This window comes from Cricetulus griseus, chromosome 5 (genome assembly GCF_003668045.3).
Source record: "Cricetulus griseus strain 17A/GY chromosome 5, alternate assembly CriGri-PICRH-1.0, whole genome shotgun sequence".
In the NCBI taxonomy this organism is placed as follows: domain Eukaryota; kingdom Metazoa; phylum Chordata; class Mammalia; order Rodentia; family Cricetidae; genus Cricetulus; species Cricetulus griseus.
Window position 1 is genome coordinate 26,103,194 of NC_048598.1, and position 15,469 is coordinate 26,118,662.

General features: G+C 46.8%; 1 protein-coding gene across 5 annotated transcripts; it reads left to right on the top strand.

Annotated features, from left to right (window-relative positions):
• Nucleotides 1-306: 306 nt before the first annotated feature.
• Nucleotides 307-14,538, top strand: Pogk (pogo transposable element derived with KRAB domain). 5 transcript variants are annotated; one of them, XM_027417109.2, is made up of 6 exons: nt 990-1,129; nt 1,552-1,682; nt 6,871-6,997; nt 7,654-7,752; nt 9,391-10,866; nt 12,863-14,538. In XM_027417109.2, the coding sequence occupies exons 2-5, from the start codon at nt 1,554-1,556 to the stop codon at nt 10,851-10,853; spliced, it is 1,818 nt and encodes a 605-aa protein (XP_027272910.1). In that variant the 5' UTR covers nt 990-1,129; nt 1,552-1,553; the 3' UTR covers nt 10,854-10,866; nt 12,863-14,538. The 5 variants fall into 5 exon arrangements, with proteins under 5 accessions (XP_027272911.1, XP_027272912.1, XP_027272910.1 ...); XM_027417107.2 differs by having other exon boundaries at nt 9,391-14,535; XM_027417108.2 differs by having other exon boundaries at nt 1,110-1,247; nt 9,391-14,535.
• The last annotated feature ends 931 nt before the right edge of the window (nt 14,539-15,469 follow it).

Sequence of the window (15,469 nt, forward strand, 5' to 3'; positions counted from 1 at the left end):
TGCTACAAAAATCGCGTTCCTGCCAGGAACCCTGAGCCGTGCCCTCCCTCCGCCTCGTGGGTGGGCTAGAGTCACGGTGCATTTCTGGACGCCTGAGCGGGGCGATCGCCGGTGTTCCGTCGAGCAAGCGCCCACCTCTGCGGCTGCCAGCGAGCCAAACACGCGGGAACGCCGTTGCCGCCGCCTCCAGCTCGCTCGCATCCTCGACGTCGCCGGAAGCACGGCCGAGGCCTGCTGACGCCGGCCGCCCTAAGCCCGCCCCTAACACCCTCGGCCCCGCCTCCCGCCCGCCCCCGCCCCTCCCACCACGTGTCCTCGCTCGGTCGCGAGGGGCCGCTCTGGGGCGGCTGGTGCGGCGGAGCCGATGGCGCGGTGAATGCCGGGCCGCGGCCCTCGTCGCCCCTGCGGCGACGCCGCCCGCTGGGCCGGGGTGAGTGCGCGCGCGCGGGCCGCGGCGGCTCTCCACCTCGGGGCTGACGGGGGAGGCTGGGCCGCGGCGCGGCGGGGCGGGGCGGGGGCGCCGATGGCAGCTGTCGCCGCCGCCGCCGCCTCCTTTGTTGCGGGCCGGCCGGAGCGGTGGGCGGCGCGGGCTGTCGCCGCCCCGCAGGTGCGCGGGGACCCGAGGCGGGAGCGTGTGCGGGGGCGGCGGGATAGGGTCGCGCGACATGGCTGGAGTGAGCCTGGGCGGCGGCGGGCACCTTCGGGCCGGCCCCTCCCACCTCCCGCCCCGCGGCCCGCTGTAGGCCGCGGCTCCCGGGACCTGACGGCCCGTTCCTACCTCCCCAGGCCGCCCCCCACCCCCGCCGACATTGGAGAAGCTGACTGCGAACTCCGGGAAGACCTTCGCTTTGCAAGTCCCGGAAAAATGGGACTCGCAAGATGCACACTCCCTGCACACCCAGCAATTGCCCGCAGTCTTTTAAGGGGAGGCTCTTTGTACCGGCCTGAGGCGGCTTCGAATGCAGAGAATTTGCGACCCGGAGGCGAAGAGCCCTGCCAGATCTGGGTCGGCCTTCGCCACCCGGGCACACCCCTCTCTGTATCACGGACTTGGCTTTGGGAGGTCCTTTAAGACTGTCAAGTTTCTGAACTGGCTTGTGGACAGCGTCTGTGAATCTGGAAAATCCAGGTGATAAATATTCTGTGCCAACTATTCGAATGTCCTGTCTAGGCTCAGACTCTTTGACTTGGTGGCAAACCAGCACCGCTCTCCTTTGGCCCTGACTGGTGGTGGGAAACTTATGCCTGTGAGTGCACTGTTCCAAACCTCTCCTGGAATGCTCATCCACCGTTCTCAGTTCTGTCCCTCTGTACAAATGCTCTGTGAAAAGTATTCTGGTTTCCGAACCACAGAAAGCTTTTTAAATATTTGAAGCTAGCCAGATGTATCTGCCCGGGGCCCCTCTAATAATGAAATAAGCCACTTTCCCTGAATCCCTTCTAGTTGGAAGTAGACAGTGTTTTGCAGGTTTGTGTGTGTGCCTGAGCCACCCTCTCAGGGTCCTAGAGTGTACTCTGACACCTGACTTGTCTGCTGAATCTTGCATGCAGAGATGGAGTTCCCAGCCTATCCTCCAAATTTGTCTCTGAAAGAAGAGCAAGAAAACGAGATTCAAATCCAGGAATTGGAGGATGCCCCCATAGATATGCAGAAAGTACAAATTTGTTCCGAAGGTGCATGGGTAAGTAAAAGTGTGGGATCCAGCCTGAGAGCCACGCTTGCTTTAGGTCTCCTCCTGGGGCAGACATGGGAAGTAAAAAATAGCCCAAGTCTCATATGTTTGCATTCCTGAGAAAACAGCCCTGTGGCTTCAAAAAGTAGTGCAAATAATGAAAGGAGGAGGCGGTGATGGGAACAGGGCCTCTGGCACCAAGGCTGATTATAAGTCTCAGAAACTGAGACCTTGTCTTCTTGTCACTGTCTCATTCATCCACTTCGTGTGCTCACTTAATATCATCATAGATATTGTAGGCACCAAATACAGACTTGGGCCATTGAGCTGACTGAGGAGAATTTAGGTATAACAGTTGATCCCCAGTGCTATTTGGCCCCCAGGTGTAAGTGGAAATGCTAAGCTCCAGGGCACACACAAGTGTGAGCGCAGCAGTGTTTAATGCAAACATTTAATGCATACAGTTGTTACTGGGGTCATGGAAATTGAGTATGAGTTGTAAACATTTTAAATAAGCACTTGACTAAATTGACATTGCTTAGTTTTTATTGTATATAAACATTATCAATACATAACATCCTTTGTGCCCAATAAAAGGGAAGCCCTTCACCATAGAATACAGAGCTGCAGGCAAAGAATTGGAAGGACCCTTCTTCCAAATTATCTAGTCCACCCTTCCTACAGGACCTCAGGTACCGAAAAGTTACTGGCTTTACTGCCTGCATGGATCCCTGTGTACACTGACTTCCTGAGCTGCAGCCCAGCAGTGGAGCATGTTTCTGTGTTATGTCTCAGTGTAAACTGTGTGTCACCAGGCTCTGGGCTCACTGGTCATAGCCATGGGGCCTTTTATCTATTTGTCTTTGTCCACCCTGTCCTCCCCAGTTCTGACTTGTGCAGTGGTCAGTCCTGGCAGCTTGAAGACTTTAAAGCAGCAAAAACCCTGTCTTCTGAGGCTAAATTGAACAACCCAGGATAGCTAAAATGGGCTGGAGCAGTATGGAAATCAGGTGCAGTCAAAGTAAACATCTGACTGTGTTGTTGAGCAAATGAGAAAAGCCAGGTGATGAGCTTGCCTTCCCCGGCAAAGAAAGGTGTGAGCAGGGTGGCTAAAGGAGGGAGCCTGGCAGCTTGATAGGTGGGGCTGGGATTTGGGCATTTGTAACCTGTAGGAAGTCAGCTATCTGTGGTGATATTTTATTTATTATTTAATAAAGATTGCCTGAAGTGTCAGAATGCAAAGCCAGCTACACTACAGCTATAGTTAGCTATAGAAGCTAAGCAGTGGTGGCACACACCTTTAATCCCAGGACTCAGGAGATAGAGGTAGAGGGATCTCTGTGAGTTCAAGGCCACGCTGAGCTACAGGAAATTGATCCAGTCTAAAAGAGAAACAGCCCACACAAAGGAGATCTCAGCACTTGGGATCCCATGTCTTTAATCCCAGGATTTGGAAGGTATAAAAGAAAAGGGTCTCATGAGAGAATTTGTCTCCAAACACGTTGAGTGGTAACAGTCTGGGATTGCAGTCTGAGGCTTGCTGGAGACAGGATTGCAGTCTGAGGTTTGGCAGAGAGCATTGTCTGTGAGGATTCGTGGAGACAGGATTGCCATTTCAGTCTGAGGTAGAGGTGGAGCTAGTGCTTGGCTACTTTGCTTCTGTGATCTTCATCTTGAACCCCAATATCAGTCTCTGGGTTTTTATTACTCATGTTACAGCTATCCATTGACAGTTACTGCACAATATTAAGACAAATCCGTTCCTTCATACAGCCCCCAGTCTCATAAGGGAAAGAAACCTGGCAGAGCAGCAGAGGGCAGCTCAGGATTCTCTCAGAGGCACAGAGGGAAAGTCTCATTCAGGCCTGACAGTATGCTTCTGGAGAAGGCCTAGTCTTGAGCCATGAACAGTTTCGCCCCCTTCCCACCCTGGAACATTTAGCAGTATATGGAGATGGTTTTAGTTGTTGTGAGCTAATGTAGAGTTTGGGGTTGAGGCCCTAAAAGCATCCTCAGTTTGAGCAAGGACCTCCCTATACACGTACAGTGCAGGTGAAGGTACCTGCACCTACAACAAGGAACTGGGGAGTCCAAAATGTCAGTAGCATAAGGTTGAGACACTGATCTAGCACATTAAATTAGAAAAGAAAAATAGAATCTGTATTTTGATAATAATTAAGATGATTCATAAGAACTACTCACATGTAAGCTGTGCTCTGTAATAGAATTAGAGTAGAAATACAGTTTCAAATAGAAAGAAAAAATATACTTTGAACTGAACCTTATAATGAGTGAGATGAGCAAAGGGAAGGGAGAGAGAGAGAGAGCATGTACTCCAGGCAAGAAAACAGCATGATCAAAGACACGGAAGAGAGGCTGTGGGTAGAGTTAAGAGACACCCTGAAGCTGGAGCCTTAAGTGTGAGACAGGCAATGGAAAAAGGTAAGCCAGGGGACATGGTATGCTGCACCAGGTAGTTAAGCTGGCCTGAGTAACTTTGAGGAATGAGTCTGAAACCCATCAGTCTACATAATAAGCCTCTGTAGAGCAGAGCTGGGAAGGATTACATACTACAGTCACCTTGGTAAGGCCAGGGCAGCCTGTTGACAGCACTGGCTTTGGAATCAGACTCTAGCTGTATGACTTCAGCCAAGCTCCTTGGCCACTGTTTCCTTAACCATAAAAGTTCAGTAGCAATCCCCATACGTTTACATGGATGGAAATACCCCAGGCAGTGCCTGACCTCCAAGGGGCTCCATTGATGCAGCACTTCCAGCTCCCCTCAGATGCCTACTATCTAGTAAGCTGCAAAGAAGTGTGCAAGCGCTTTACAGAACAATTACCTGGGAGGTAAGTATTGGAGTGCCAGCTTCCCAGCAGAGTGAGGCAGTGCACACCAGCTAAAGAACCCTTCTCTGCTGAGTCCTTGCCATGTGAGAGGAGGAGGACAGGAATTTCTGGTTCTTACCTGTAAGGTGGAGGAAGGATGACTGAAGTTTGAACTGCCTGCAGACCGCCTGGCTTCTCAGTTTTAACTAGAGCCAGCACTGTTTACTTTCTGTTGTGTTTGATCAAATAAAAGGCTTCTATGAAGCAAAAAAGGCCTGTGTAGCAGGACCCAAAGTCTGGCCCTATCTTCTCGGGGCCCTGGGGAGACATTCTAAGCCTCTCTGTTGTGAACTTGTTTGAGGGTCCTCTAGCCACGTGATAATTAGGAGAGGCTGAGTCCCCACACAAGCTCTTGAAAGTCAACATTTATCCAGGCCTAGAATGTGTTACCTGCCCTGCAGGGATTTATGTAACTAGGCCTGCATTTTTCTGTCAGTGAACAGGAGATTATAAATAGTTATAGCCTAGATCTGGAACTTGTAAGGGAGTGAAAAGGCCAAAGAGAATTGTTTAAAATCTTGGGTAGTAGGAACAGAGTAGACATGAAGTTCTCTGAGCTGCCTGGTTTCTAGATTGAGGAACACTGAGGAAAGCCTAGGGACCTCACCATTTTTATCTCCTACTGTTCCACATGTGAAGAATTTTTTGTTCAGTTTTACTCCAAAGAGTTGACTTGGTTTTTTGACAAATAAAATTTTAGTTTTTTAAAACTGTTCCAAGTATGAGAAGAGAACTCCAGAGGTAATATATTTGCCTCAATAAGGCATTCAGTAATATATGGTATGTGCCTACTAACTATAGTAGTAGTTCTCAACCTATGGGTCGTGACACCCCCAAGGGTCAAATGACCCTTTCACAGACATCCTGCATATCAGATCTTTACAATTCATAACAGTAGCAAAGTTAAAGTATAATAACTAGGCCTAGTTGACAAGGGAAGAAAGGCCATTGTAGGGGATGCTGTAGCCACGCCTGCTTAGGGGATGGTCAGGGTGGTCAGGGTGCCATAGGGAAAGTTAAGAGTGAGGGGCACTCTGGAGTGGAGGCCCTGCTTTTGCTTTCTTCTTCAGCTTGTTGTACTTACTGCTGCCACTGGCAGGCTACGTCGCTCTGTAAGTAAGGCTTTTCTGTATTAAATTCTCTTGTATTTTTACCTGGCTCTTTATTGGTAATTTCCCACATTATCTTGTGTCAGAAGTGGGATGTTTGTGACACACACACTTAGTATTTAGCATAAATTATTAACTATGCAGGCTAAGTTCTGAGTTCCACACCGGACCTGCACATATAAGACATTTGTCTAATTTACAGATCATTAAGCCAGATGTGTGACTGACAGCTTGATTCCTGAAGAGACTGCAGACCATATATATACATGGTTTTTCTAAGCTAAGGAGAGACAGTGTGACCACCCAGGCTCAAGACACAGCTTTGAGGAGTAAGCTTAAAGGAGAGAATACAAAGTAGATATTCTGAAGAAAGTTCATTGGTGATTTTTTAACACTAAATATGAGCTTTGGAGTAGGATTTTTAATGACCACAAAAGAAAATGCAGTAGAAAGAAAAGCAACTGAGTTGGAAAAGCAAGAGATTTTGGTTGCTGGTCATCGTTAGCTAGGAAGGCACTCACTCCTTTTGGGACTCAGAAAAGGGAGAGGTGGAAGAATGGGGCAGGGATCAGGGAGCCTAGTCTGGCATAAAAGCCCACCATTTTGCTGGGATCTCATTCCATAAGTGAAGCTCAAATTAGCCCTTTTCTGCTACTTGTGCTCCTATAGAGTGGAAGGGCCTAGTAAGGCGCCTTCTCTGGCTGGCTCCCTCTAGCTGGCTTTGGCCTTGAGTCAACAGAAAGTGTTGACTCATTTAGAGGAGGGAAGTCTGTATGATCCACAGAGACACCATGGAAAGCAAGAGTCCTGTTCAGCTTGAAACCCAGCCTCCTGGGCTTAGGGTCTCTGGCAGGAATATAGAGAGGTGAAATTGGGATGGATATCCTTTTGGGGATACTTACTTGGGGTGTGGCTGGTTCTTGACTTTGGAGTCCCAGGTGAACTGTAAGCAGACCTCAGGCAGTACCTGAGGAGATGATGCCCAGCTGCTGTGGTGATAGGACACAGGAGGGCTCTCAAACACCTCTGTCCCCAACAGCAATGAGAAAAGACAGACCATTCCCTCTGGGTGAGAGCCCTGACCTGACCTGTGAGAGTTAAGGCTTCGCCGTACCCACTTGCCTGTCACAGCGCATCAGATGTGAACATCTGTGTGCATGTCCATACCAGTCATTGAGAAAGTACTGTTCATATTCCAGGTGCCAGCCCTATTTGATGAGGTGGCCATATATTTTTCGGATGAGGAATGGGAAGTTTTGACGGAGCAACAAAAAGCCCTCTATCGGGAAGTCATGAGGATGAATTATGAGACTGTCCTGTCCCTGGGTAATGTTTTGTTTTCCTTTGTCTCTGGGAAGCTCTGGCCCTGGAGAACTGTATCATTCTGTCTTCTCTGCTGCATCTAGCCTGCTCATCTGAGTGGGACCCTCTCCCTGTGTCTGTGCCAGCTTCATTTCCTGGATTTGATTTCAATAGGACATACAGATTACACCCTTCTATTTGGCCCAAGCATTCCCATTACTTTAAAAAAAAAAGTCAAAAAATATAGCCTTCAAAAAGTCCTCATGGATCTAGGCCAGTATTTTGTTGATCTTTGGGAAAGAAAGCTTTGTTGTCCTATCAGCCTCAGACACACTTGGGGATACAGCAAAGAGCACTTGCCCAAAACACACACACTGACATCATCCCTCTTCTCAGAGTGTAACCATTTGGAAGAATTTCCCAGGTTTTATCCATTGGGTTCCAGAATGTTGATTTGTTTTGATGGCTGCATTCACCCACCTGTCAGTCACTGTACTACTTTGCTGTTGCTAATACCAGCTCCCATTAGCAGAGATCTAGGAATGTCCAGACAGAATGCTTTCCATCCTTTATGCTTTTACTTATCACCAAGCTCTGTTCTCATCTTCAACAGTGGGGGGTGAGGGTGTTCCTTACTCAATAACACACAGTTGTTTTCCTACTTTATTTCCTGTGAACAGAATTCCCATTCCCTAAGCCAGACATGATCAGTCGGTTGGAAAGGGAAGAGGAGTATCCTAATTCTGATGAGTGGCGGCTCCAGGGAGTAACCTTTGCAGGTACTGAGTGAACCAGTTCACCGTACACTAAGGGAAACAATCTGGGTTTTTGCTTTCCGTGTGTATTCTGAGGGCTATCCAGGAGTGAGGACAAAGATTATGTGTAGGCTTTGGAATATAAAGATCCCCCTTTCTAGTAGTGTGTCGACTTAGGCAACCTCTCTGTCCTGGACCACCATTTCTTCATCATTGGTTGTGAGTTTACACTTGGATGTGCAACCTGGTGTGTGGATGGAGTGAACCGAGGCTGATACAGCCTTTGGTCCACACCTGAACGAGCATGGCTACGGGGCAGCATGCCACGTGCCTCTACAGACTAGGCATGATGAGAGGAAGGACAAAGCACACTTGTATATTTATTTACTCTAGACGTCCTGTTCCATTCTGGGTAGGAAATGCAGTAACAGCTATAGTACACATTTGAATAGTTATTTCTAAGAAGTACCTAATGTATCAAAAGAAATGGTTGGAAAAATACATTTAATCCCAACACTTGGGAGGTAGAGGCAGGGGGCTCTGAAGTTCAAGGTCATCCTTGACCAGCCTGAGCTACATGAGACTATCTCAGAAGAAGAAAAAAAGTATGTGTGTATGTGCATCCTCATACCCACATATTTACACTTATATTTATGTGTACATATGAATCATAGCTTTGAGACTTTGCCGAAATATATTTGCTTTTCTTTATGGTTTAAATATAGTTAAAATGCTACGTTTCACTGATTCCACATGCTTTCCTTTGTTTTACTAATATTGCAATTGAGAATGCCTCTTAAAACCAATGACATGTGATAGCTTATTTTTCTTTTCATCATCCATAATAGTGCATTTTATAGCTGATGGCCTTTATGTGTAGAAGATACAGTAATCACCATAAACCATGTTGCCTGTGACTGCCTTCCAAATGGAAATGTATGATGAAACAGTTTTATTTCTGCTGTGCAGGAACCAGGTGTCTGCATTATAGGCTTGATTTTGTTGACATAGGTCTTGCTGTAGGGTTTTTTTTGTTGTTTTATTTTGGTTTGGTTTGGTTCAGCTCAAGGTGCTCCCAGATTTCTGTGATATTGGGTAGTAGTATGGATACATTTGGCTTCCCACCCACATAAGCATTGGGTGGTTCTGGTCATGTGGGGGTGGGGATGGAGTGTGCACATGCTAAGCAAGCTCCAGCCCTAGCTGTCTTTTTTTTTTCTTTTCTTTATATGTTGAGGCAGTGTAGTCCAGTCCAGCATTGAACTTGTAATCCTCCTTCCTTTGCCTCCCGTATAGCTAGGATTACAGGCCCACACATAAACATTGTTTTCATACAAACATGGCATGATATCATTTGCTCCAGGCTTAATACCTGAATTCAATCCCCACCCAAAGTTCTCTTGTCACTTCCTAGTTTGGTGATGTTGCTATATTTCACAGCAGCTTAACTGCAAAGGGCCTCTGCTACACACCGTACTATGAAAATAAGATTTGGTAATCCGTGCTAATGGGACATAGACAAAGACTTAGGCTGTGTTATTTGTTGAACTTTTGGTTCATCTTTGGTGAGTTCCAGATTAAACATTATGACCTCCCCCAAATCTATGAATAAACCATTTTACATGCTGGCATTATTTTTGCCCCTCCTTATTTGTCTTCTAGAAAATGAAGAATCTGACTTTAAGACTCCGCATTGGGCAAGCCCAATGACCACCAGCTCCCCTTTCCCTCAACCTCAGCACTTCAACAGCTTTTGGCATCTGCCTCAGGATATCACTGAGCTGCCTGAGTGGAGTGAGGGCTACCCCTTCTACATGGCCCTGGGCTTCCCAGGGTATGACCTCTCAGCTGATGACTTGGCTAGCAAGTTTCAGTTCAGTCGGGGCATGCGCCGCAGTTACGATGCAGGGTTCAAGTTGATGGTGGTGGAGTATGCTGAGAGCACCAACAACTGTCAGGCTGCCAAGCAGTTTGGGGTGTTGGAAAAAAATGTTCGAGACTGGCGAAAAGTAAAGCCACAGCTCCAAAATGCCCATGCCATGCGGCGGGCATTCCGAGGTCCCAAGAATGGGAGGTTTGCTCTGGTGGACCAACGTGTGGCTGAGTATGTCAGATACATGCAGGCCAAAGGGGACCCCATCACCAGGGAGGCAATGCAGTTGAAAGCTCTTGAAATCGCCCAGGAGATGAACATTCCAGAGAAAGGGTTCAAGGCAAGTCTGGGCTGGTGTCGAAGAATGATGAGAAGGTATGACCTATCTCTGCGGCATAAAGTGCCAGTTCCACAGCACCTGGCAGAGGACCTGACTGAGAAGCTCGTCACTTACCAGCAGAGTGTGCTGGCTCTGCGCCGGACACACGACTATGAAGTGGCACAGATGGGCAATGCAGACGAGACACCCATCTGCTTAGAAGTGCCCTCTAGGGTGACTGTTGACAACCAGGGCGAAAAGCCTGTCTTGGTCAAGACACCAGGTAGGGAGAAATTGAAGATCACAGCCATGCTGGGTGTGTTGGCTGATGGGAGGAAGTTACCCCCATACATCATTTTGAGGGGGACATACATCCCCCCTGGGAAGTTCCCCAGTGGCATGGAAATCCGCTGCCACCGCTACGGGTGGATGACTGAGGACTTGATGCAAGACTGGTTGGAAGTTGTGTGGAGACGGAGAACTGGAGCTGTGCCCAAACAGCGGGGGATGCTGATCCTGAATGGCTTCCGGTGTCATGCCACCGACTCTGTGAAGAGCTCCATGGAAAGCATGAACACAGACATGGTGATCATCCCAGGGGGCCTGACCTCCCAGCTGCAGGTGCTGGATATGGTGGTCTACAAGCCTCTGAATGACAGTGTCCGGGCCCAGTATTCCAACTGGCTTCTGGCGGGGAACCTGGCACTGAGCCCCACTGGAAATGCGAAGAAGCCACCCTTGGGCCTCTTCCTGGAGTGGGTCATGGTTGCATGGAACAGCATCTCAAGTGAATCCATTGTCCAGGGGTTCAGAAAGTGCCACATCTCCAGCAACTTAGAGGAGGAAGGTGACGTCCTATGGGAAATTGAGAGCCAGTTGCCCAGAGAACCAGCAAAAGAATATGACCCTGAAAGTGTGGCTGAGGGCAACTGAAGGAAGAGTTCAGGTAACTGGCCAGGAACTATCACTGATGCTCCCAGTCATGCCTAGCACTACCTTTTTCCTGGCCACTAGTTTCTCTTTTTAAGTTCTCTTTAAGCCTGCCATGCCACAGTATAAACAGCAGGTCATCACCATTTTCTCTTTTGTATTTTATTCTGTGTCCTGGATCCAGAAGCACTTGTATAGCGGGTAAGATGAACAAGAAGCTGCCAGAACACTTCACATGAGAGCAGTACGACTGCAAAAAATTACTTGGGCCCAAAAGAGCATAGTCAACATTGTTCCATTTACAAAAAGTTTGTCTGAAAACATAACTTTCTTCTCTTATAAATGTTGAACTTTTAGGGCTGGTTTGTCTGCTTGCATTACTTAACATAGTTGCACTGCCTTTTGCTGATCTGCAGGACCATGACCCAGGGAGAGAGTGAAGTCTGCCTTTAGTATCTCTAAGCCTCCGGTCTGTGTCCTAGGGTGGTCATACCATGCCCACCAGGGGGATGATGATACATATTACTTGCTTTCCTCTAGGGAATGTTGAGAGTTTTAAAACATCATCTTAGTCCATGGAACTTCAGATGGGATGAGCCATTTCAGACAGTTCCTGTTGTCAGCAGATGCCTGAAGGGTGTCTTTGAATGAATTTTTGAAGTGCTGCAGTGCTGGCTCAGCAGTTAAAAAAAAAAAAAAAATACTGTTCTTGCAGAGAGCCAGTTTGGTTCCCAGCACCCACATCATGTAGCTCATAACCAGTGACCTCTTAGCCTCCTAGGCGCCTGCAGTCACATGCACATTTCCACACACAGAAACACAGTGTATATGTAATTAAAAATAAATCTGGGGCTAGAAAGATGACTCAGTGTTTACCGTTCATTCTTGCAGAGGACTGGGGTTCAGTTCCCAGCACCCACATGACGGCTCACAGCCAGCTGTAATTCTACTTCCGGGGGATACAGTGCTCTCTTCTGGCCTCTGCCAGTTCCTACATGCATGTGGTATGCATATCCTCATGCAGGCTCACATATATACGCATAAAAACAAACCTTTTTAAAAACTGATCTGCACCAGAAATAGTACCACAATGAGTAAAGTTTAAGGCCCTGAGGTCATCAAGTTGGGGTGGGAGGTGTGTGCAGGAGGAGAGCAGCTTTGAAAGAAAGCAGGGATGGGAGCTGAGCAGAGCCCACCTAGCAAAAGCCCTGTACACACACCCTGAGCAAGCAGGAGAGTGCCAGAGTAGGGACACAGGAAGCACAGACAACTCATCCATTCTCATTTTCCTTTTCAGTCCATCTGCAGCCTTTGAAAAGGCAAGTGGCCAGTCTTTAACCAAAGACCTAAAATTATCTTAATATACCTTCTCCTTAAAAAAAAAAAGTCTACTAATGTACATTTTACTTGACCACCTGCCATGCAAGCAGAATGCTAACTGAAATCTCCACTGCTTTGTGCTGTATAAGCACAGGCTCTTAGTGACATGCACCTCCTTCCTGCCCTCATATCCTACCCTTAACACTGAGCCTTAAACTTAAGAGTAGAGCAAGCAGTTCTTAATGCTGCATTCAAGGTAACTGAAATGGTTTCTTCCCATGCCCCCCACTCTGTATAAAGTCCCATGGATTCAGAACCCTTTCTGCTGACCACTCTGCTGCCCCATTGCCTAGCAGACTGAGTGCAGTTGTTTTGTCTTCTCTCATTCCTGTTTCCCCCTCTGTTAGAAAACATTTTCAATTTTCTAAGCAATTTACCACTTGTGGAACCCAATCAAAACCCTCAGAAGAGGAGTGGGCAGGAAACCATGCTAAGCCACAGCTGCACACAGCGGGAGCCTCTGCTCCTCCATATGCCTCCATCTCTGTACAGCTGCTGGGGAGTGATGGAAATAGGGATTCACAGCAAACAAGATCCACAAGACGGGCATTAAAGCACCTCCTGTCATGGAATAGAATATGATTTTTGTTAAAAGGCCAAGCTAATTCATACTTAGGTTCTCTGTTTTCCAGCAAATGAAACTGATTGGAACACTTGGAAGGAAAAAAAAAAATTGTAAGAAGATGGCTGCAGAGAGACCAAGAAGGGGCAATAAGGCTCTGAACATCCAGGTCTGGACAGCAGCCTGAGCATCCTATTTCAAGACAGCCCCACCCACCCCATTCCATCCGGTGTCATACAGACCTAAGACCCTTAAGTTTAGCAACGAGCTCAGAAAAGAAACCTTCTGCCCCATTTCTCCTTTCAGAGCTATCTCCTCTGCCCCTTATAGAAGCCTGTAAACATGAATGGACAAAGGTATTTCCTGGAGAAGAGAACATTGTTCAGCACCAAGACATACCATGTCACCACAGCTCTTGTGTCTTTTTCTGTGGAGCAGAAACCTCAAGTATATACCTTTGCAGATACTTTGGTAGAACCTGTTTGCACACAGGTCAAGACGACAGAAAAGCTTTTGCAGAAACTCACCACTCATGTACTACTGTTACTTACACATCTCACTGAGGGAATGAAATTAATAACAGCAAAATCCAGACACTGGCTTGGTGCCAGAAGATAAGAGTATAAAATAGATGATGCTGTTACACCTACCTTCCTAATCTAGTTGGCAGCTAGACTTTTTAGGGTCTTATTCAATGGCCCTTCGTTCCCTATTAACCCTCTTTAATGAGGCAACCCTTGGTTAACAGGCCTTTGCTTTTCAGGCTGCTTGTAGATGTCTCTAAACCATCTGCTGTCTGTGCAGACAAGACCCACTGACTCATACTTGGTTAATTTCTTGAATATTTTTATCAAAAGGGCAGTGGGAGGGATTGGGCCTTGAACCACAGCTGCTTTCAGACTTCAACTCTACAAGAATAGATATGAGTCACTGACTTTTTCCACAATAGTAATTTGCATTCCTGCATAAGAAAAACATTCCTTCAAAGCTATCTGTGCTACAAAAATTCTGCCAGAACCTCACAGGCAAAGACTTTACTAGATCTGTCATTCCAGATACTCAGTCTGGCCAACCGGTTGCTATGACTGCTTTTCCTTCCTCCACTCAGCTCATATGGATGCTGTACACTGTTCTTGGCATCTTTACCAGTTTCTGCTCAGGTACTCATACTGTTTGCCGTCTAGTTTTCTGATCTGCTTTAACCAGTCATTACACCTGCCCAGTTTGTCAGAGTTCCAAACACATGAAATGACCTCTAAGATCTGAATGAACTGACATTTTAATTGTTTCTCATTAGCTTTGTCCGAACTGTCTTGTCATCCCCAAATGACATCTGTTACTTTCCATGCCATCAAGTTTTGTTTGGTATGTTTGTTTTTCCTTCTACTGTCCTCTTTCCCAACTTTGTTTCTCTTGCTTGAGAGCTTAAAAGATGCCATGTTGGGGTTTTCACACAGAAGCCAGGTAACTTAACGAAGAGTAGAAATGGACTTAACTCCTGTTCATCACTCATCAGCTGATAATGCCTTATAAGTTACATAGCACTGGAATTTTCCTAGAGTGATGGTTCTGCTGTCAGGGTCTTCTGGGGCACCCTCCTCCACTGACTTAAGATGATCTATACAGAACCCCAGTACAGCTATTAGCAGAATAGTGGTTACCAGAGAATTACCATAGCACACTGAGACTGGTACTCCCAACTAGATAGAAACTGATCCCAGTAATAAACTTTGATAACAAAGACAATAGGCTCTGGTGGTTTTATTTATCTGTTGGTATTGCCAAAAGTAAATTTTAAGCTATTGCCTATACTTTATTCATCAGATTTGGTAGCACTGTATTACTACACCTTTGAAGCAAAGTCTTCATGGGATGTACTTTGTTACAAGCATTTTTTTTTTAATTGGGAATATGGGGTTTTCAAGTATGTGCTAAGATCCTCAATGTGCCTGGTAAAGCAAGGCAAACTTGTTGCAGTCACACCTGTGGCTAAACACATGACTAAAAGCCTTAGGGTAGAAATAACTTGGGAGTAACTCTGAAATTACCCAGTTTCTAATAGCTTTCTTCCAAATATTTTTCCTAAGAGATCCTTGACAATTTGTTTTTATGATTTCTTAATTATAGGAGACTGCACATAGACTCATGCCTGGCAGAGGTATCAGAAATTGAGCCAGCCTTTGGTGGAACACAAAAGTTGAAATCTTTTACAGGAACCCTTGAATAGCCTAATTCTTATTATGTTCCTTCCTTTCCTCCAACCCCATTCTCCTCACTTCAGAAAATCTCTTGACAACTGGCATGAAAGACAGACCTGAGTGTAGACCTCAAAATAGTTAAGGTAAAATGACAGCTATGCATTTGGAGTTTGTGGTCCCACTGGAGAGGTGACTAAGTAGGCCAGGGCCTAGCAAAGTGAACAGTTGACAGCTTGGAAGTTCCTCTGCTGCAGACCCTTTGGAATTTTTCATTGCAGGGGAGACACATACCCACACCTAACTTCCTCTGCTACACAGAACCCTTTTGGAATTCATTCTCTATCTCTCTCTCTCTCTCTCTCTCTCTCTCTCTCTCTCTCTCTCTCTCTCTCTCTCTCTCTCTCTCCTTCCCTCCCTCCCTCCCTCTCCCTCTCCCTCTCTCTCACACACACACACAGAGAACCCTTTTGGAATTCTCC